The 21451-nt window shown below is 40.6% G+C and overlaps 1 protein-coding gene across 1 annotated transcript in view; it reads left to right on the top strand.

Moving 5' to 3' along the window:
• LRIG3 (leucine rich repeats and immunoglobulin like domains 3) overlaps nt 1-21451 on the top strand; it is a 50128-nt gene that overhangs the window by 24706 nt on the left and 3971 nt on the right. Inside the window, exons 4-17 of the mRNA XM_047742245.1 lie at nt 4358-4489; nt 5045-5188; nt 6414-6557; nt 6873-7016; nt 7438-7581; nt 8501-8581; nt 9472-9543; nt 12056-12127; nt 12609-12772; nt 14798-15118; nt 16626-16907; nt 18050-18502; nt 19291-19449; nt 21279-21422. Coding sequence (XP_047598201.1) covers nt 4358-4489; nt 5045-5188; nt 6414-6557; nt 6873-7016; nt 7438-7581; nt 8501-8581; nt 9472-9543; nt 12056-12127; nt 12609-12772; nt 14798-15118; nt 16626-16907; nt 18050-18502; nt 19291-19449; nt 21279-21422 — 2456 coding nt within the window. The remainder of the gene's footprint in view (nt 1-4357; nt 4490-5044; nt 5189-6413; nt 6558-6872; nt 7017-7437; nt 7582-8500; nt 8582-9471; nt 9544-12055; nt 12128-12608; nt 12773-14797; nt 15119-16625; nt 16908-18049; nt 18503-19290; nt 19450-21278; nt 21423-21451) is intronic.

Raw genomic sequence — 21451 nt, forward strand, 5'->3', positions numbered from 1 at the left:
TTGCCATCTTATCACGGTAGTTATCACGGTGGTGACCCCTTCCATCTGTCTGCCTCTTCCCCCCGCTAGAATGTAAACTACATGGGTTCAGGGAGGGACCGTATCCATCTTATTCCTTGGTAGATCTTCAGCACTCTCAGAGCAAATCTCACCATAAGAAAATGGCAGGCTATGTTTGGCTCTGCATTTTAGAGGTATTTGGCAAAGTGGGTTACAAAAGAGGAAATTAGCAACATAGTGAAACTGTTGTAGTTGGGCCCAAGAAGCCAAGGCTGAGTAAAACTACCTGGGACTCCTGTTTTTCCTGTGGCCTCTCAGATGCCTGAGGGAACCGTCTGTGCTCTGACAGACCAAGCCCCCAGGTCTGTGTGTGTCCACAAGGGACTAATTATACTTGACCTCTGCACTGATTTGACCATGGAACACCTTGTACTGTCAACATACACAGATGACGGAAATGTTCGCTGTCCTTTTGGGTTGGATTTGCACAATGTTGCAATGCCTTCCAATACTTATATGACTTACGTATTGTGATTTTTGAACAATGGAAAGATGGTACTTCCACATCAAGTCATGGAAAAAAGTATTCACTCAGTTTGTTTGTTTGTTTGTTTTGTTAAAGCATTGCACATCCTGCCAAAAATATTAATTAACCACAGTGCTTTCAGTGTGTTCATCGGTTTTGGCATTTACCCATATTTGGAGAAAAATTAAAGCTGGAGTTGAATTGAATCTTTATCTTTTAGAAGCAGCTATTTGTGACCATCTCTATTAGAATTATGTTTATTTTGAGGGTTTTAGGTGATTAAAAAGATCTTTCAATCTAGTTTTTAATGGAGTTGTCTCCGTTTTTAGAAACTCTTGCATGATACAGAGCAAGTTTGTTTTGTTTAAACTGGTACATATCACATGGTTATTTGTCAGTCTCCGAGAGCTAATATGAAACTGGTATTTGGATTTAATTCAGTTCCATTAGAACAGAGTTAAAATTCTGTGATACAGGGACTATTATCCTGGCAGTTGTAAGGGATTTTTGTGCAAGGAAGCAGGGCTGACAAAGAGGGCACTGTGCACGCTCCGTCTGTAACAGAGCACTTTCACACTGCAATTTAGGAAGTGTGCAGTTCAGGAAATTGCTGGCTTTGGCTGGAGCATACTTTAACTGCAAGGAAAATTTTATTCGTCACTCAAGTAATTGGCAGTTTTAATACCTTGTTCATAATTACTTAATAAACAAACGAACATATAAACCAAAGACTGTATGGCCTGTTATCTAACTCGTGGCCTTATTTGACCAACATGATAGACACCTGTGGGTCTCCCTCTCCCTCCCACAAAAAAACAGTTTGTTCCATTTATTGCAAAAATCTAAGGCTGAGCATTTTCTTTGTGTTGTTAAATGTTAAGTGTGGCTCTACTAGCCTCAGACAGCCTGGGATGCAGAGTTTGATGGGAGGTGGTGACTAGGAACAGGGGAGGGCAATGGAGAGAGGGGAGCATTTCAGGGTTACTCTGCTGTTTGTGGGAGGACATCCTGGTAATGCAAACATTTGGGTTATGTGTTTAAGAGAACATTTTTGTTCCCTAAAGTGTGGTTTTGTTTAACCCACACACCCTGACCCTAAGGCCCTGTGGCTTGTCTCTTGGACGAAATCCATCTCCGGGATCTAGAAATTGACTAATTGTCTCGCTTGCATTACCCTGTACCTCACAACTAGATCAAGGAGTTTATACACTGGCAAATCCAGATGTGGGAAATGGTCAAAATCAGAGGTCATGGCTGACTTGACTCTAAACAAAGTCTGTAAGACTTTATGGGAGACTAAGGGGCTTGATATTTGTTACTTGTAAATAGGACTGTTAAACCTTTTTTTTTTTTTTTAACATTACTATAATCACAGACAAATTCAGCTCTTAAGATACGCATCACCTATGCCTGTTACCTTGTATAAGATGACATGAGAACATAGTTAGATTCCCAGATGACCTGGATCAAAAGACATGATTCCCTGCAGTCCTTAAAAGTAACATACAGAGGATTTTGACAGTATTTTGAGAAGTTTTGTTAGGTTATTGTAGTTTAAATAGAAAAAGTCTAACCTGTTTTCTTCCTTACTGTTCTTTCTTGTGGGGAAATCAGCACCTGACATTGGCACATATTCAGGAAGTTGGTCTTCTACTCTGGTGCGTGGCAAACATGTGCACACCCCTCGGTTGTCTCCCTGGGGTACAAGCAAGACTGAGGAGACCCTGTTTCCAGGGCATCCTTAGTGTTGGCATGGTTATGGCTCCATGAGGCAGGGTTGATTCCCACATTAGTTTGAAACCAGAAGTTCAGCATTTCTGCAAGAGTGGGAAGTCATGGCCCTTTCTGGGCGGGGGTGGGAGTGTGCATATCCACATAAGAACTTAACTGCCAAATATATTTGACACTATATTCTATGAAACTAGCCTTCAGCAATTGCTTTGGTACGAATATGACCTTGTGGGTCAAAAACCCTAGTTTCCTAATTTTACAGTTGTCTATAATACCTCTATGGAGGAATGTTACTGTGATTAAATGCCAAATGGTATAATATATGAACAGTCCTTAGTCTCAGCTTGACATTTAAGATGTTCTCCACATTCTTAGATTTCATAAACAGTCCAAGACAGAGGGTAAGAGACCTATCTCCTTACTTCAGAGGACCTCAGAGTATGGCAGAGAAGACCAGCTGTGTGAAAGCGCTGTGTCAGAACGCAGCATAAGATTTTGTGAAAAATATGCATGAGGGACTCTTAACTCAGAGACCTTCTGAGATGGTGAGAGACCTGTGTGCTATAATAATGCAAAAGAGCTTAATAAGTTCTCAGAGCACTATAGGAATACATTATTGGTCGAAATATACACACATGAGATGTATTTCCTAAGTTCTCTCATTAAATGAGGCTTACTCTTAGACTATGTATAAAAACATCTGCATGTGACATATCACATATAGAGTTCTGCCTAGAGCCTCCACATTGTTTGATTTTTCTGTGGATTATAAAGAGACCTTCTTTGTAAGTGGAGTCTGTTTTCGTCCTGGCCTTCCTACGTTGACATGTTGTTTTCCCCTGCCAAATGATGCTCTAAAAAGTCCAGGCTCCCTGATCTAATGTGACAAATAAGATGGCTCGCACATCAACTTGATTCCTGTTTTCTAGCAAGATTGTCATTTAATGTTGAGCTTCCCCTTGAAAGCTGTTGTATTGATGACCTTTTAAGAGATTTGACTTGCCCCCTTTTTGTTTTGTTTTGTTTTTCATTTGTGGTCTAGTATAGGGCTCACCAAGGGAACTTTCAGTGATGAAATGATCTGTATGTGCACTGACCCATTTGACAGCCACCAAGCACATGTGTGTGTTGAGGACCTGAAATGGGGCTCCTGTGATTAAGGAACTGAATTTCAACCTTTAATTTAGAGTACTACTTGTGGCTACCATATTGCTCATCGTGGTCTGGTGTTTAAGACTATTAATGTCAAATCTTATTAATCTAATTAACTAGAGATTATTTAGACTGGTGTGCTTTTATGTAATACTTTTATAATATTCAAAGCCCTGGAGCATATCCTCTGGTTTTGAAGACTATGGCAATACCTTGAAACCTGCTGTTTCTTAAAGAAAAAGCTCTCTAGCATGGCTTATAAAACAATCCCAATCTGATGAGTATTTTAAATTCATTAGTACCTGTTGTGTGCATAATCTCCAGGAGAAGAATTAGAAATAGGTTAGGAATCAAGGAAAAGAATAGACAAAGGAGGCACCTGGGTGGCTCAGTGGGTTAAAGCCTCTGCCTTCGGCTTGGGTCGTGATCTCAGGGTCCTGGATTGAGCCCAGCATCAGGCTCTCTGCTCGGCGGGTAGCCTGCTTCCTCCTCTCTCTCTCTCTCTCTCTCTCTCTGCCTGCCTCTCTGCCTACTTGTGATCTCTATCTATCAAAAAAAAAAGAATAGACAAAGACCACATCAGTGCCTAGAATGCCAACTCAGTGTTAGTCATTTTATATACCATTTAATAAAATGATAAGGAAGAAGGACTGGTAACAAAAAAAATGTAAAAATCAGATAACTTTTAAGTGCTTAGCATTTGGGTAACCATAGCTGTTAAACACACCCAGATTTATATAGGAATGTTTTTCATACATTTGAATATTACGATTTACTATTTAAGGTGAAATTAAAGTGATATAAGAATTGCTGTTTAACTTTTAAAAGTATAGTTTAGAACAGTCAGTTTTCCATATTTTGAAGAACAAATTAGGAATATAAATTATTTTACACCTTTTAGATTGTTGTATTATTAACCCTGTCTTCTGTGCTGTCTTTAAATTCCAGAGCTGGAAACAGAATTGTTGAAATATTACCTGAACATCTGAAACAATTTCAATCCCTTGAAACTTTGGACCTGAGCAACAATAATATTTCAGAGCTTAAAACTCCCCTTCCATCCCTACTACTCAAATATCTGTAAGTCAGGTCTTCTTTAACAGAGATATTCACCTATGATGACAATACCATGTCATAATAATAAAAAAATCAACTTTAAAATGTAATGAAGTCTGCCTTTGTTTTTAAACTGCTGGTGTATCAGCAGTGTAACTTTAACTTTCTTCTTGACGTGTAATTTGCTACAAACCCAAATAACCACAGTCTTTATTTTGTTGTTATACTTTCCGATTATAAAAAATTAGACATCCTTTGTTAGAAAAACTATGTGGAGCTAAAAGTGCTTCTTTAGAAAATTAAGCCACTCTTTGTTTCATTAATAAATGAATTTTATAAAAATTGGATGAGTATCTGAAACAAATTTTTATACGCTTCAAATATTCCAGTCATTCCTTCCTTAGCAGTATGTGTGAATCGTAGTCCACGTTGGTCCACAAGGACCTAACGACTTAATTTTTAAGTGTCCATTGATACAAATGATGGTTAGGTTCTCTGGAGATTACAATACAGGGAATTTATGTGTTTTAACTTTCCAAAGAGCCAGAAGGAGAAGCTCACCTTCAAACTTTTTAACAGGTATCTCAGTAGCAACCGAGTCACTTCAATGGAACCTGGGTATTTTGACAGTCTGGCCAACACACTTCTGGTGTTGAAGCTGAACAGGAACCGACTCTCAGCTATCCCGCCCAAGATGTTTAAACTGCCCCAGCTACAACACCTGTAAGTAAGATGTTCTCTTAGACGGTGTTTCTTCACCTCCTCTAAACCCTTGGTGTCTGTTGCCTAAAATCCACAACATGACCAAAGAGGAGTTTCGAAGCAAGAATGTAGTTCTCTTCCCATTGAGAACTGGAGTGGCTGAATTTCTGAATCAGAAAGAGCCTTCGCAGCCGCGTAGTACAAAATCCTGCCTGACAGGGCAGGTTAGATTGTTACTGAAAGAATGAACAGCGTCATCATTGAACAGTCTCCATACAAAGGCATTACTGTGGCCCTAACGAAATCATGGCGACGCCCAACAGCTGTGGTTTATGAAAATAATACTGACAACTCCAGGAGGCTCTGATAGCTTAAGTGGCTGCAAAGAGCTGCTCGTTAATAGTGGTGGAATGATCTGTGAACAGGCTCCTACAATATAGTGGTTTTCAACCTTGGCTGCACATTATAGGCACTGGGGAGCTTTTAAAAATCCCAATGTCCAGGCCACACCCTACACCAATTATATTAGAATCTCTGGGGGTATGATCCAGGCTTTGGTAATTTTTAAAGCTCTCCAGGTGATCCCAGTGTGCAACCAAGGTTGAAAATGACTGCCTTGAAGAGAAAGATTAAACAGAAAAAAGAATTTTGGAAAGCGAGAGTAACCAACTTTTTAAGCAGAATAAGCTTGGCGGCCCTACCCCTGAATAGATCTCATGTTTTAACATAATATTCAGCATACTAACTCTAGATAATTTAAAAACAAATACACAGAGTAGATAAGTGTTTTAAAGAAATTGAAGTGTTGGGGCACCTGGGTGGCTCAGTGGGTTGAGCCTCTGCCTTCGGCTCGGGTCATGATCTCAGGGTCCTGGAATCCAGCCCCACGTCGGGCTCTCTGCGCCACAAGGAGCCTGCTTCCTCCTCTCTCTCTCTCTGCCTGCCTCTCTGCCTACTTGTGATCTCTCTCTGTCAGATAAATAAATAAAATCTTTAAAAAAAAAAAGAAATTGAAGTGTAGTCTAGTTTCAATATTTCATTTTTCCAAAAATACATCACACATTTCAGGAGGAAATTCACTCCCTGCTAATAAATCAGAATTCTTCTCAATAAAAATGTTTAGAAATTTAAAACGTTCTATGTAATTTAACACTTGCTGATTTAACTGTATTGTGGTAATGTCACATTTTATTACTACCCCCAGAATTTTGTCATATAAACTATTTAACTGTTCTATCCAATGCAGTGAACTGAACCGGAACAAGATTAAAAACGTAGATGGGCTCACATTCCAAGGACTTGGTGCTCTAAAGTCTCTGAAAATGCAAAGAAATGGAGTAACAAAACTTATGGATGGAGCTTTTTGGGGGCTGAGCAACATGGAAATCTTGTAAGTGTGCTTATCACAGTTCCTGCTTTGATAGTACAATCATGGAGTGCTCAGTGAATATGCCGTAGCTTTGTTTGAGATCCTATGTTAAAAATCTCGTAATTTACAGTCTTATCATTTAATATTCAGTTTTGTTCCAGGTAACATGACTGAGAATTTATAAGCCCATGGTATCTTTTGCTGATGTCTTTATACAACAAAAGCTGAACGTCTCGTAACAATGGGAATATGTAATAGGTTGTAATCCTAGGTCTCCTTTGCAGAGACTAGATAATGAGCTTGTGATCCTGCTTTTGATTCTTCTTGTAAATGTAGGCAGCTGGACCATAACAACCTAACAGAGATCACCAAAGGCTGGCTTTACGGCTTGCTGATGCTGCAGGAACTTCATCTCCGCCAAAATGCCATCAGCAGGATCAGCCCCGATGCCTGGGAGTTCTGCCAGAAACTCAGCGAGCTGTGAGTTGCCTTTTATTCTCCTCAGGTCTGAGAGCAGGGATCCTGCTGGAGCATGAGCTTCTTACCACTGATCTGTGAAATTTTCATAACAAAGTTTCCAAGGTGACAGCTTTGTTCACATGCAACCTAGTCATATTTTTGTTGTGATAAGTTGAAGCCAACTGTGCTGTTTGAGTTCGAGGCCACATGGGCTAAATCAGTGATGGTTTGTTTATTTTCAAATAAAGAGCAATTTTTTTTAACCAGTAGGATTACAAATAATGTTTACCTAAGTATTATTAAGACGGCAGAGTGTTAAAATAAGGATTATTGGGGTTACATGTATTATCTGTTGTTTGAAAACAAATCATTGTGTTGAACTGGAGAATAAAGGCTACTATTTATTTTTTATTCTTTTTTTTTTTTTTTTTTTTTTAAACAGGGACCTAACTTTCAATCACTTATCGAGGTTGGATGATTCAAGCTTCCTGGGCTTAAGCTTACTAAATACACTGCACATTGGGAATAACAAAGTCAGCTATATTGCTGATTGTGCCTTCCGGGGGCTTTCCAGTCTAAAGACTTTGTAAGTTACACATTTTACTCTCCATGCATGAACCTAATTGGTTCCTAAATGTGCCCACTTTTCTCCAAGTAGATTTCCTTTGTTGTGAAGGAAATATGTACAGCCTCAGAAGTAGTGTCTTAATCTTTCCCAGATCAGTTTGATTAAAATCAGTCCATTTCATCCATATGTGTTTCTTAGAGAGATTAAAAAGGACAATGATCAGATTGGTTTGGTGATTACACTTAACCTTCTCAGATCTCCAGGAAGTTGGTAACTGCTCAAAAGAGAAATGATTTTAAATCCACTGATTTTTATAAATCCACTGATTTTTATAAAAATGCAGATTAGAAATTACCCAGAACAAAAATATATACAAGGGGAGCAAAGGAAGATGCCTGTTTGGTATACCAGTTATATCCAGGCTTGAACTCTATCCTCAGAGGAAGAAGAGAGAGTTGGATTAATTGACCTTTGAAAAATCTCTGAAATGTTAATTTTAATGTTGTGCAATGGGCTTTTGGTTTTTGCACGGTCAGAAACTTTTGCTCTGTTCACTATTTGAAGCATTACATAATTGGAAGACATGCTGTGTGCTTTGGCTAACTCCTACTTGTGTGGTTGGATCAGTGGTTTTAAAGTTTAATGTATTTTTCAGACTGTTCAGGTCTTTCAGAATTTAGTCATCTTGATAGAGGAATTAATAGGACAGAATCCACTCTCTTGATTTTGAGCAAAAACTTAGTGTTGGGAGAGAGAAAGAGTTTTCTATTGTTTTGAAAAGGGTGGAGATGATATGGGGGATTATGAGGAATTTATTACGAATTACGTGTCACCTGGGTGGTGATCTTGGCTTTCTGAGCATCTCTCTAAGGAGAATGCTTGTATCTTTTGTTAAGTACCTGGTACGAGTTTCAATAACATTTCTTCTTATAATTAGGGATCTGAAGAACAATGAAATTTCCTGGACTATTGAAGATATGAACGGTGCTTTCTCTGGGCTTGACAAACTGAGGCGGCTGTGAGTAGGATTTGCTTCATGGTGGCCTCCCTGTCTGACCTACACTCATTGAAGTCCATTCTACAGGTTAAGATTTGAGAGAGTTTAGAACTAGAGGCTGAATCTGGTTGCTTCCCTTAGCCATCTCCCCAGATGAGTGTTGCTATACAAGATGGTTATTAATTCGCTTTTCTTCCTTGGTATGGCGGTTTTATTCAGCACTTTGGGGAGATGTGACTTATTTTAACATCTAGACAAGAATTTTAAATTGTTTTGAGCACTTAGAATCTTGGGCTTATCACTGTGTAAAAGGACACTTCCTAATTTCACCATTTTGAAACTCTGAGTGTTCTAGTCTGCTCACAGGACTTTTTAAGTGACATGATCCAGTGTCCCCTGATAATACTACAGTGGGCACTGAGCAATACAGGCAAAAAACAGGCTTCTGTTTGGCCTTACAGTGGCCTTATGTTTTAAGTTTTCAAGTTGAGTTCCATGTAGCCCAAAACTTCCATGAATGATAAAAGTATCCGTGGGGAAGGAGGGTAAGGAGAAGATCTCCACTATTATCTGCCTCACTAATTACAGTTCTGAAACCATTTACCTGGAAGGAAGTTTCTACCTCTTAAGAAGACTTTGAAAGTCACAGCTTTAATTTAACTGCTGGAGTAACTTATTGAATACCTATATTTGCTGGGCTCTCTGTTGAATGCTTTGAGATCATGCTGAACTGTATTACTGAAATAGATGGCATGAATACGCTTGTGCCCATTATATCATTTAATTGAAGAAAATAGAATTATTCACAGTGATTTCTTTTTTCCACAGTGATTTTAAAAGAGATTCTTTTCATGAGAATTCCACCCCCAAATGTCTTTAACTATTCCAATGTAATTTTTTTCCCCCCTCAGAATACTCCAGGGAAACCGGATTCGATCTATTACCAAAAAAGCCTTTACTGGTTTGGACGCATTAGAACATCTGTGAGTGACTGGAATTTAGTTACCTGAAGGAATCTAAAATGATTATCTATTTATGTGTCATGAAAGATAAACTAGAATGTAATTTTGTTGGCATTCTCTCTGTACCATGAAGTATCTTTTCACATCTGTTTCTCTTCTACCTGTTTATCTATATATCTATATCTATATGGAAGTATATAGGTATACATTTCCCTTTGCATTTGAGGAACTATACTTATTGGGTTTTCTTTGAGTTATTTTTCTTAAGTAGTGATATATTTAATTTTCAAAAACCAACACTTTATTGTGCACTTACTATACATCAGGCATTATGCTGGATATTTATATATAGTCTCATTTAATCCATTTAATCATTATATATATATAATATATATATTTATATATAGTTTCATTTAATTTAAGAAAATTTTCAGTAGCTCCTATTACTTTTATCTTTAATTAAAAGAAGTGGAGGTTTTGAGTGTCCACTGATTCTGTTGAACAGTTACGATGGATGTCGTGCATTTTAAAGATTAAAAAAGCAGAGGCACGAGGGTGGCTCAGTGGGTTAAGCCTCTGCCTTCAGCTCAGGTCATGATGCCAGGGTCTTGGGATCGAGTCCCACATCGGGCTACTTGCTCAGTGGAAAGCCTGCTTCTCCCTCTCCCACTCCCCCTGCTTTTGTTTCCTTTCTCACTGTGTCCCTTTCTGTCAAATAAATAAAATCTTTGCACAAAAAAAAAAAAAAAAAAAGATTAAAAACAATTCCCCGTGGTCCTTAGGAGTGACATTAGGAGGGTAGTGACATTACTTTGAGACTTGTATTAGTTTGTCATTGCTGTTGTTTAATTATAAAACATACAACCTGTTTTTCTACCTTCGTTCTTTCTCTTGTTCCGTTTTGCTACCAGCGCATCAGCTCAGAGTTGCCTGAGGCAGGACTCACACCAGAACTGCCTCTGCTGTCCATGTCCTTGTGCTGCTAACTCTTGTCTTCACAGTCTCTGCGCCATCCCCTCTTAGTAACTGCTGGCACACATTTTTGAAGTGACATTTAGGGACGCAGGTATTTCCAGTCACTAGGAGGGCAAGCTAGCTACCCTGGATAGGAGTCAAGACCCGCATGAGCACTGAACCAATCAGCTTCTTAACAACTATGGGAATATTTACACTTGTACAGCAAAAGTACAAAGTGATACAAAATATCTCCACTCTGTGAGGGAATGCTTATAACCAAAAGTTTTAGTATCTATTAACTTGGACAAAAGAAGTTCAGAACACATTTGGGCAAACCCAAGTGCATTTGCACTGTGTATTGAGAGAGACGATTTCATCATTATCTGCAACCATCTTTCTGTCTCCTGACTCACTTATTAGTTTAAGAGAGGTTCGAATTGCTAGCCACGCTGACAGACACATTCAGGCTGGAATAGGATGATTCTGCAAAGCAGAATTTGGAAGGGCGGACCAGTGTTGCTGGACTCCTTGAAACAAATTATTTTCAAAGGGAAACTAGCCAAAAGGTTTGTCATCTGACCCTTTCCATTTCTGGGAAAGTGGAATTAGTGGATCAGTGGAGTATTAACCTCTGCTTCAGTTTTCAAAACCTTCTTGACTCTCCCAGCCTCTTTTTCTGCCCATGTTTGGTACCTTCCCTCTGTCCTGTGTTGCCTCTCATCTCATTCAAAATCCTTTTTGTATACTCTGACCCCATAAAAGAAAAACAGAGTAGTAATCGTTGTGGAGACTGCTTTAATTCAAACTGTTTGTAAGCACTAGTTAAAAATAAAGTCAGCCTGGAATATTCTCTGGTTTTATAAATGTCCTGCCCGAAGTGTGTTTTAGCAAGTACCTCTTGTCTGAACACCTTACTTTCTCTACTCGTGAGTTGTATGTGGCAGAATGGGCTACTGACCAAGAGCATAGGTGTTGAAATGGAAAATAATTGAGTTCATATCTTATCTGCCCCTTTCATGCCAAACAAGATAGTAAAACCATCTTCTTTTGGGTTGCTGTGAGGAATAAATGTAACACTATGTAAATGTAAATCCTTTAACCCAGTGCATGTCATAGAAAGTATTTTACACATAATGGGTTTTTTAAAAAGCGTAACTATGAGAAATTTTATTTGTGTATTTAGAAGTTACTATTGAGCTTTGCGCAGTGGCAGTATCGTAGCCAATTTACTATTGGTTACTAATTTGAGTATTGAGAAACAGTAAAATAATACAGCAGAACAAACCATGTAACTACAAAAAAAAAAAAATACAGCAGAACAGTGTAGGCCCTCCTGAGTCCAATAACATAGACATGAGGATATAAAGCAAATCTTTTTTACTATAAGAGATCTGCCTCTGAAACAAATATTCGTGTTCTTTGATCGAAGCTTCCTAATGGGTTCTCTGGAGTTGCCTGGTTGGTGCATTTCAGCACATGGAGTAGTTTGGCGAATGGGGTGGGCAATGTGGGCCCAGCTTTTGCCTGAGGCAGGCAGTGACCATAATTCGCTCTAACGTATTTGATTTATTTTCAGAGATCTGAGTGACAACGCAATCATGTCATTACAAGGCAATGCATTTTCACAAATGAAGAAACTTCAGCAATTGTAAGCTTTCCTTTTCTTTCCAAGAGTTTCAAATGAAACCTGGTGTCAGGGGGCATGTCAGCCTAGATCACATGTCTATAAAAAGCATCTAGTGCTTTCTTAGCTTGATTTTTATACCAAAAAGCAAAGGGAGTTGGCGATCTGTTCCCTTTGTTGAGAAGAGAAGTTTTTCTGTTTCTGTTAACGAATTTGCAATTTAAATGTGTGGGACCTAATGTGGTGCAAGGCCTGACCAGGATAGCAAGCCTTCAGGAGTGAGGTGTTTTCAGTATATCAGCACTTCTCCCTCAGTAAGTCAGAAACAGCAACAATGTGGTGCTAATGCGTTTCCTACATTTTAAGATGGACTAGAGAATATTTATTGCATGGGGGTGTGTATTTGGTTTCCACATTCATTGCTTTGTTAATATTTACTTGAGTTAGTTTACTCATAGAATCTGCATTTCATATAAAACAAATTGAACATAATTACTCTCCTCAGGCATTTAAATACATCAAGCCTTTTGTGCGATTGCCAACTAAAATGGCTCCCACAGTGGGTGGCGGAAAACAACTTTCAGAGCTTTGTAAATGCCAGTTGCGCCCATCCTCAGCTGCTAAAAGGAAGAAGTATTTTTGCTGTTAGCCCAGATGGCTTTGTGTGCGGTGAGTGTGACTGTTGCCTCTGTCTCCATTCTTCTTTTTTTCCTGCCAATGAATGGTCTTGAATAAGCTTATGTTGCCTTGATGAATCTTTTATTTCTGCTGAGGTAGATGAAAATGGTGTGCTGATGATTTTAATGTTACAGATGAGAGAGAATGTCCTTAAATGTCTCTGTTTGGACATCGGGGGCAGGGGTTGATGGAACGAGAAGGATGTTGGATCTTGGGAGCACCGGTGGGCAGTCGCAGCGCTCCCTTCTCCCTAAGTCTCTGTGTCTGCGTCTGTGAAGTGGGACGTGTGCTGACTGCCCTTCCCACCTCTGGGCTTGTGGAGAGGCTGAACTCACCCATGTCAGTGCTGTGTATTGGGGTACGAAGGGAAAATTATCAGTTCATAATTTACAGGCTGCTAAAAATGTTGCTCCTGGCAGTTAAAGCATTATAAGTAATAGGAAGTTTGAATTTATTATCAGTCAGCATAAGGTCCATTGTTCTAGCGTGAAGAATCTCAGTGCTAGAAATCTCAAACCTCAAATCTCACATAGCCAGTCAGCAGATCTGGATCAAAACCCCGGGTTCTCCTCTCCCTGGTGTAGGCTTCTGTCGACTACACTACACTGCTGTTTACTATTCACTGTCATGGAGACCTTTGTAAAAATAAATGCACATGTAGAAGACAAAATCAAAGTTTGCTTAAATTTTAGTGTGTGTGTTAAGATATTACAGAACCTAATTTTACGTTGGCCTTTAAAAATTTATTTGAAACTGCTTTGCCTACGATTGTCTAGTCAAGTACAAGAAAAATAGATTTTTTTAGGTTGCAGCATTAAACAGTGCCAACGGTTTCTGGAAATAAAACGTCTGATGTAGCTTTTGGATCTAAATAAGCTTTTGGCATTCATCTAGAAGGGCTTGAGCCATGCCTTTCCCATGGTGCTTATTTTGCATTCTCTAGTCCCAAGATAAGAACTCTCTATTATTTGGGGACGTGTCTACGGTATCCTTGGATTTTTCTTTCAGTCCCTCAACTGTGAATCTAAACATTGATTTATCAGATGAGAAATTTAGAGTAGCCGTACAGACGCAGAAACCATCTTGATGACAGTGTGGTATTGGACGTGAGCCGCACTGGAGCGCCCAGAGCCTTCCCACAGCCCATTCACTCACACACACGCACCCCCCCCCTCCCCCCACAAACACGCACAGGCATGCAGGCCACCGGGTGTCCTTTCTCCGGAGCATGCAGATAATACATTTTGGTAGATCTAAACTGTTTCCTTCTGGGTTTAGACCATCTCCAAGAAACTGCAGTTCAAAAAAGGTAACTTTTCCAAAAAGTAACAGAGAACTAAAAATAACCGTTTGGAATGAAAGAGTTGCCCAGTTCTAATTATCATGTAGTTCTGACAGTGAAGCACGGCGGCCTGGCCTGACTGACGGTCTACCCTCAACCCCAGGCTGAAGCCAGGCTCTCACAGGGCGTTTGAGAGGGCAGAGTTCTTTGTTTCAACTCGATCTAAAGATTACTGCTCTTTAATACGGGTTCTGTTTTTAGTGAATGGGGTGTTAATTGCTGTCTTTGGTGATATTGATTTCTTAATTTGGCTGTGGCTTTTTTGTGGATAACATGGAAAAAATTGCAGTTCCTACTAGTAGCGTTTAAAGATGATCCATGAGTTAGAAGTTTCTTAGCTGATCTCTTCTCATATTTATGTGTAAAAAAAAAAAAGCATAAGGGGCCTAGGATAAACTATGTTATATTCCAGAATAATAGCCTCTCAGTTAATGATTGATAAGTAGATGCCAGCCCCTATTTGAAGTGAACAAATTAGTTTATAACTATTATTAGTTATAGTTTATAATTTAGGCCATCATTTCAACATGAGGATTGGTAGTCCATCTGTGAAACATACACCGAGTGTAAAACCTAAGCACTCACTTGTTTTGGGTTTCTTGGTATTAAAAACTGACTAGCATTTGGACTGTCGAGCCTTAAAATCATTGTTTCCTCCTCTCCCTCTTGAACAGATGACTTTCCTAAACCCCAGATCACTGTTCAGCCAGAAACACAGTCGGCAATAAAAGGTTCCAATTTGAGTTTTGTCTGCTCGGCCGCCAGCAGCAGTGATTCCCCAATGACATTTGCTTGGAAAAAAGACAATGAACTACTACATGATGCGGAAATGGAAAACTATGCACACCTGCGGGCCCAAGGTGGCGAGGTGATGGAGTACACCACCATCCTCCGGCTCCGCAACGTGGAGTTTACCAGTGAAGGGAAGTACCAGTGCGTCATCTCCAATCACTTCGGTTCATCCTACTCGGTCAAAGCCAAGCTTACAGTCAACAGTACGTGATCTAACTTTTCCGTTTGCATTTAAAGACACCTTTTAGATTGGGTTTTTCTCTCTCTCTTACTCCTAACCCTGTCTTCTGTTTGTAGTTCCCCACCTCACCCTTCCTTTCTCTACCTCTCACTCTGCAAAACTAATATACTTGGAATCTGCATCAGCGGGGACTGCATTGAGGACCCCACCATGGTGGGTAGCACAGAGCCGAACAACACACGGGTTGTGCTTCTTGGGGAGTTCACAATGTATTCGTCGGCTGTGGGAGGCTGTGAAGCATTACAGCACACCACCTTTAATTCAGAGATCTGGGTTTGATTCCTGCCACTCCTGCATACAGCTGTGTAACTCTTATCAAAGTACTTAACCATCCTCTGCCTCCATTTCTTTTTTTTTTTTAATTTATTTTTATTTATTTTTTATAAACATATATTTTTATCCCCAGGGGTACAGGTCTGTGAATCACCAGGTTTACACACTTCACAGCACTCACCATAGCACATACCCTCCCCAGTGTCCATACCCACCCCCCTTCTCCCAAACCCTTCCCTCCAGCAACCCTCAGCTTGTTTTGTGAGATTAAGAGTCACTTATGGTTTGTCTCCCTCCCAATCCCATCTTGTTTCATTTATTCTTCTCCTACTCCCTTAACCCCCCATGTTGCATCTCCACTTCCTCATATCAGGGAGATCATATGATAATTATCTTTCTCTGATTGACTTATTTCGCTAAGCATGATACCCTCTAGTTCCATCCACGTCATTGCAAATGTGTGCCTCCATTTCTACATCTTTCTATTAGGAAAAATCGTACATATCTTATAGAGATATGATAATTAGATAAAATAATTGGTGTAAAGGATTAGCCTGGAATACAGTGAATGCTCACCAAATGCAATAAGTATTAGTTGCTGTTAATAAAAATTATAATTGTTTGCTCTGTGTGACCTGAATACATTTTTTATGACAGGAGCCTTACCACTGTATTAATTAATCATTTGTACTTTCCATAGTAGAAGATTTTTGTATATGACTCATTAATGCATTCATTCTACAAATGATTGCTGAGGACTGACACACAGAACAATTTTGAGTTTAAAGTTGTAGGAGAAAACACCTATCTAAAGTCATAGAATGTTAGAGCCAGAAGGGACTTGAAAAAAAAAAAAGATGAAGTGAGTCGTCAGGGTACAAAGAGATTAATTGATCTGCCCAAGATCTCACAGATAATTACTGAGGAAACTAAAAAGCAACTAGAAAATAGGAGAAAGACCTTCAGTTTGTACAGGGGATGACCTGTGTCTCGGCCTGACTTTATCATTTCTGTACCTGTGTGTAACCTTGAGGGAATCTCCTTATCTCAACTTCAGATTCCTTCTCTTGTAATCAGAAATAACCCCAGCCTAACCTACAGTAGGGGCATTTGTAAGTATATATTAAAAAAAAAAAATGAAAATGAACCTCTAAAACTCCATAGCACTAATGCCCTCATTCTTTCTCTGATTTCAGTGCTTCCTTCCTTCACCAAGACCCCCATGGACCTCACCATCCGCGCCGGGGCCATGGCACGCTTGGAGTGCGCTGCCCTGGGACATCCAGCCCCACAGATAGCCTGGCAAAAGGATGGGGGCACAGACTTCCCCGCCGCGAGAGAGAGACGCATGCATGTTATGCCCGAGGATGATGTGTTCTTTATTGTGGATGTGAAGATAGAGGACATCGGGGTTTATAGCTGCACAGCTCAGAACAGTGCAGGAAGCATTTCTGCAAACGCAACTCTGACTGTCCTAGGTAAGCGGCTGTTGTCAGACTCTGGGATAGAAATTAAAGATGCCGGCTGACTCAAAGGCCCTAAGTGTCAGGAGTTGTAAGGGTGAGAGGTAATCCATAGGATGCTGCCCTTCCCTGGAGAGAACAAATGGCTTTTCAGGAATTTTGAAGTCAGGAGTGCATTACATCTTAGCCTGTGGCCGGTGAGATGACTCTGCTTCCTCTGTTCCAAGGGGAAAAGTAAATGCTCTGTTGCCTCCACTTGCTCTGCTCTCCTCTTCCCATCACACAGGCGCTACTGATAGTCTTCACACTATAAAACACATATAAACATATAGAACATGTTAGCAGATTGGGAAAGATCTACTCTGTTTTCTAGACCTACCCTACCATTCTGGAAATCAGAGTTTGTCTTTTATCTTTTGCCTGAACAGGAGCTTTTAAAAAAATGTGAACATGTTAATCATACATGTTTCTTATGAGTTGAGCAAAACTCAGGGTTGAGCAAAGTAACCTGTGAACACCAAGTAATAAAAGTCCTTTCAGAATTTATGCATAGGTTTGGATGTCTAGCACTAGAAAGTTTCCCTTTAAAAATGTAAACATTCTGACTTTTTCCACCCATCAACATCCCCCCCATGCTTGAAATTACTTTTTTTTTTTTTAAAGATTTTATTTACTTATTTGACAGAGAAATCACAAGTAGGCAGAGAGTCAGGCAGAGAGAGAGAGAAGCAGGCTCACCGCTGAGCAGAGAGCCCGATGCAGGGCTCGATCCCAGGACCCTGAGATCATGACCTGAGCCGCAGGCCCAGTCTTAACCCACTGAGCTACCCAGGTGCCCCTTGAAATTACTTTTATACATTTGACTAGAATGTTTTGCATTGCCCTTCTTCTACCATTCCCAATCTTGTCAAGAGTGTGAGAGATTTAAAAAACAGTAAACATATTATCCTTAACAGGTGGTGTAACAAATGACAGGCAAATAATGAAATGAGATTCTGAATGTCGTACCCGTGTTTCGGCTCTCACAGAAGCATGAGCATGAATTTGTGGATGAATACAGTGTTAGGTTCCAGTGTTAGTAAATTCAAGTGGTCAGTCTTACGATATGCAAAACCTGATTTCATTTAGGAGATTGAAAACATAACTTGTCCTTTCAGAAACACCATCATTTTTGCGGCCCTTGTTGGACCGAACCGTCACCAAGGGAGAAACTGCCGTCCTGCAGTGCATAGCTGGAGGCAGCCCTCCTCCCAGACTGAACTGGACTAAGGATGACAGCCCCTTGGTGGTCACCGAAAGGCACTTTTTTGCAGCAGGCAATCAGCTGCTGATCATCGTGGACTCTGATGTCAGTGATGCTGGGAAATACACGTGTGAGATGTCTAACACCCTTGGCACTGAGAGAGGCAACGTGCGCCTCAGCGTGATCCCCACTCCCACCTGTGACTCCCCTCAGATGACCGCCTCGTCATTAGATGATGATGGATGGGCCACCGTGGGTGTCGTGATCATAGCGGTGGTTTGCTGTGTGGTGGGCACGTCGCTCGTGTGGGTGGTCATCATATACCACACAAGGCGGAGGAATGAAGATTGCAGCATTACCAACACAGGTGTGTAAACAGAAGCTTGGCACGGGGTGCTGGAGTCGTGTGTGCCTGTGGTCCTGGGGTAATTTTCTTCCAGAATGTGTGTCTCACAGCCCGAGGCCATGTCAGAAGGGTGACTCATTTGTTTCAAGTGGCAGGAATATGGTTAGCTAAAAATAACACCCCAGCCCAAAAATAAAGCTGATGTTTAAAGATTAACCCTTTTTGTTAAAACCTCATCGGAGTATCCTGTTGGCTATGAGATATAGTCCAAAGCACAGTGTAAAACAGTCCCACGCCTTCACACAGAGGTGATGGAGAACAGGAGCAGCCCTTCATTTATGAGGTCTACACTCTGCCGTAGTTCTCTCTCTCATCACATGTTGCCGTGTGCGTACATGTGCAGACGTCTAGGGAGGATTCTGTTACTAGTGGGAGCAGGCTGTGACCTGATATGTGCCAGCTCTTACATTGATGAATATTAGGTGAGAAATATGGCAGAAATCAAGCTTAATCCAAAAGCTTAGCTACTACCCCACAAAAATTCCTAAGGCTTTATCTCTTGAAACATCTGTTTTTTTGACATTTGGGAAGGGCTTCCTATAGAAGGCAAAATAGAAAATTGGCTTGTGCTTCCCAGAGCAGCGAGCCCTAACCTTCCTAACCTGAAGACTAGACAGTCAAGGTGGGTTTTCAGGAGTAGATTTATTTGATTTGTACAGAAACCAAGACAGTATAGAGTGTTCATCAGGGAAGGCTGTGGGGTATGTATGGTCGATCTTGGTTAACAGAATGCTGTTGTTGGATTATAGATGAGACCAACTTGCCGGCAGATATCCCCAGTTACTTGTCATCTCAGGGAACCTTAGCCGACAGACAGGATGGGTACATCTCCTCAGAAAGTGGAAGCCACCACCAGTTCGTCACGTCTTCAGGAGGCGGGTTTTTCTTACCACAACACGACAGCAATGGTAAGTGTTTAAAAGGAACACAGGCTGTAGCTGTCTCAAAACAATCTGATGGAAGGCTCAAGTACAGTATTAATTTTCACAAGCAGTCAATACATTCATATGTTGAGCTGGCCCAAGCTCACTGGCAAAGCTGAAATTAAATACTATTATGCCATTCTCTTAAATAGTAGAAAAATCTTTGCTTTGGATAATAAGAGAAGACAAGTAGGAGAATTAAAGTTTAATTTCTCCATGCAACTTGATACTTTTCTTTACACTATAAATGTTCTTTGGCCCTGAATGTTCTCCTTTCTTAAATGACATTAACTGGTTTCATGTAAGGTCTTAAAAGTCAAATGATTAAAATTCTGTTAGGGAAATCAAATTCTGACTCTTGCTTTAAGAACTGCGTGGTTTTAAGAATAATCATGGGGGCGCCTGGGTGGCTCAGTGGGTTAAAGCCTCTACCTTCGGCTCAGGTCTTGATCCCGGGGTCCTGGGATGGAGCCCCACATCGGGCTCTCTGCTCTGCGGGGAGCCTGCTTCCTCCTCTCTCTCTGCCTGCCTCTCTGCCTACTTGTGATCTCTGTCAAATAAATAAATAAAATTAAAAAAAAAAAAAAGAATAATCATGGAGGCACCATAACACAGACACACACACAGGCTTGGTTCAAGACCCACTTCTGTCGCTTACTATGTATCCGTGGGCAGTTACATAGTACTTCCTTATTAGGTTGTTGTGAAACTAAATAAAATGCTATGTTGGAAAACTGCATGGTGCTTGGTACATATGAAGGGATCCAAAAGAGAAAACTATTGACATTTTTTTCAAACATTTTACCATCTTTTCCCACAGGCATTTATTGAATGTGTGCTCTGTGGTGGACTCTATAGTTGAGAGGGAGGAATATGTGCTCTCAGTCTCATAGTGTAGGCCGTGGTGAAATGAAAATTGCAACAAATAGTCACTAAGTGCTTGGCAAGGCAGTGATAGAGGGTGTAGAGATAGAAGATGTGCACATACAGGTGGGTGTTCTGGTTAGACTCATTTGGTTCCAGCGTTGTTCAAATGTAGCAGGGCTGACGGAAAAGACATTTAGGAAAGTTTAAAGCGACAGAACTGGAACATAGTAGTGCTATGTCGCTTAGACGCTAGGGCTGGGGATTGGTCTGCTCTGAGTGCTCGAGGGGCCAACAGCACTAGGGATTGCATCTTACACAGTCTCTTCTGAGACCACTCAGTGCCCAGTTCCTGCTTCCCAGGCACATGGCCCATTGCAACATCTCTCGCCTACACTACATTTCTTGTCCTTCAACTGCTGTGGCCACTCCTAACCGGCATGTCATTTCTGAGTTGTTTGGCTCAGATACTCAGATACTCACAACAGCTTTTTTTTTTTTTTTTTTTTTTTTTTTTTTTTTGTTGAGCTTCTCTTTGATCTGGGCATTCAGAGATGATTTGTTGAATGCCACTTCCTGGTCCTGCTCATCTGACCTGGAGGGAGGGGGCAGTGCTGACGGCATTGTGTGTTTCAATGGCTGCTTTGGCTGCAGTGTGCACACACAGATCAGTTTCTCTGGGAAGCCATTGGGGGCCAGTGCTCTGTGAACACATGCAGTTCAATGGTTCGTCATGTCCTGTCTTTGTAAGATGGCACAGATTTCGTCAGTTACTAATCCGTAGGCCTCAGCAAATGTTTTAAACCCCTACTATAGATTTCTCCAGTTTTCCCTCTTACATGCTGTTCAATCCAAACTTTTTATTTACAAATATGGAAAATCCCTGAAGTGCAGTGTTGTAGGGTACTTGAATCACATTAATTCGGTGACTGAAATGTCTTGTTTTAAAGTGACGTGCCATATTGACAATAGTAGTGAAGCCGACGTGGAAGTCGCCGTGGATCCATTCCTTTGTCCCTTTTTGGGCTCCTCAGGCCCTGTGTATTTGAAGGGGAATGTGTACGGCTCAGATCCATTTGAAGCCTATCATACAGGTATGCGGTTTTCTTACCTGAGTTCAGTT

This window comes from Lutra lutra, chromosome 8, assembly GCF_902655055.1.
Source record: "Lutra lutra chromosome 8, mLutLut1.2, whole genome shotgun sequence".
NCBI classification, from domain to species: Eukaryota; Metazoa; Chordata; class Mammalia; order Carnivora; family Mustelidae; genus Lutra; species Lutra lutra.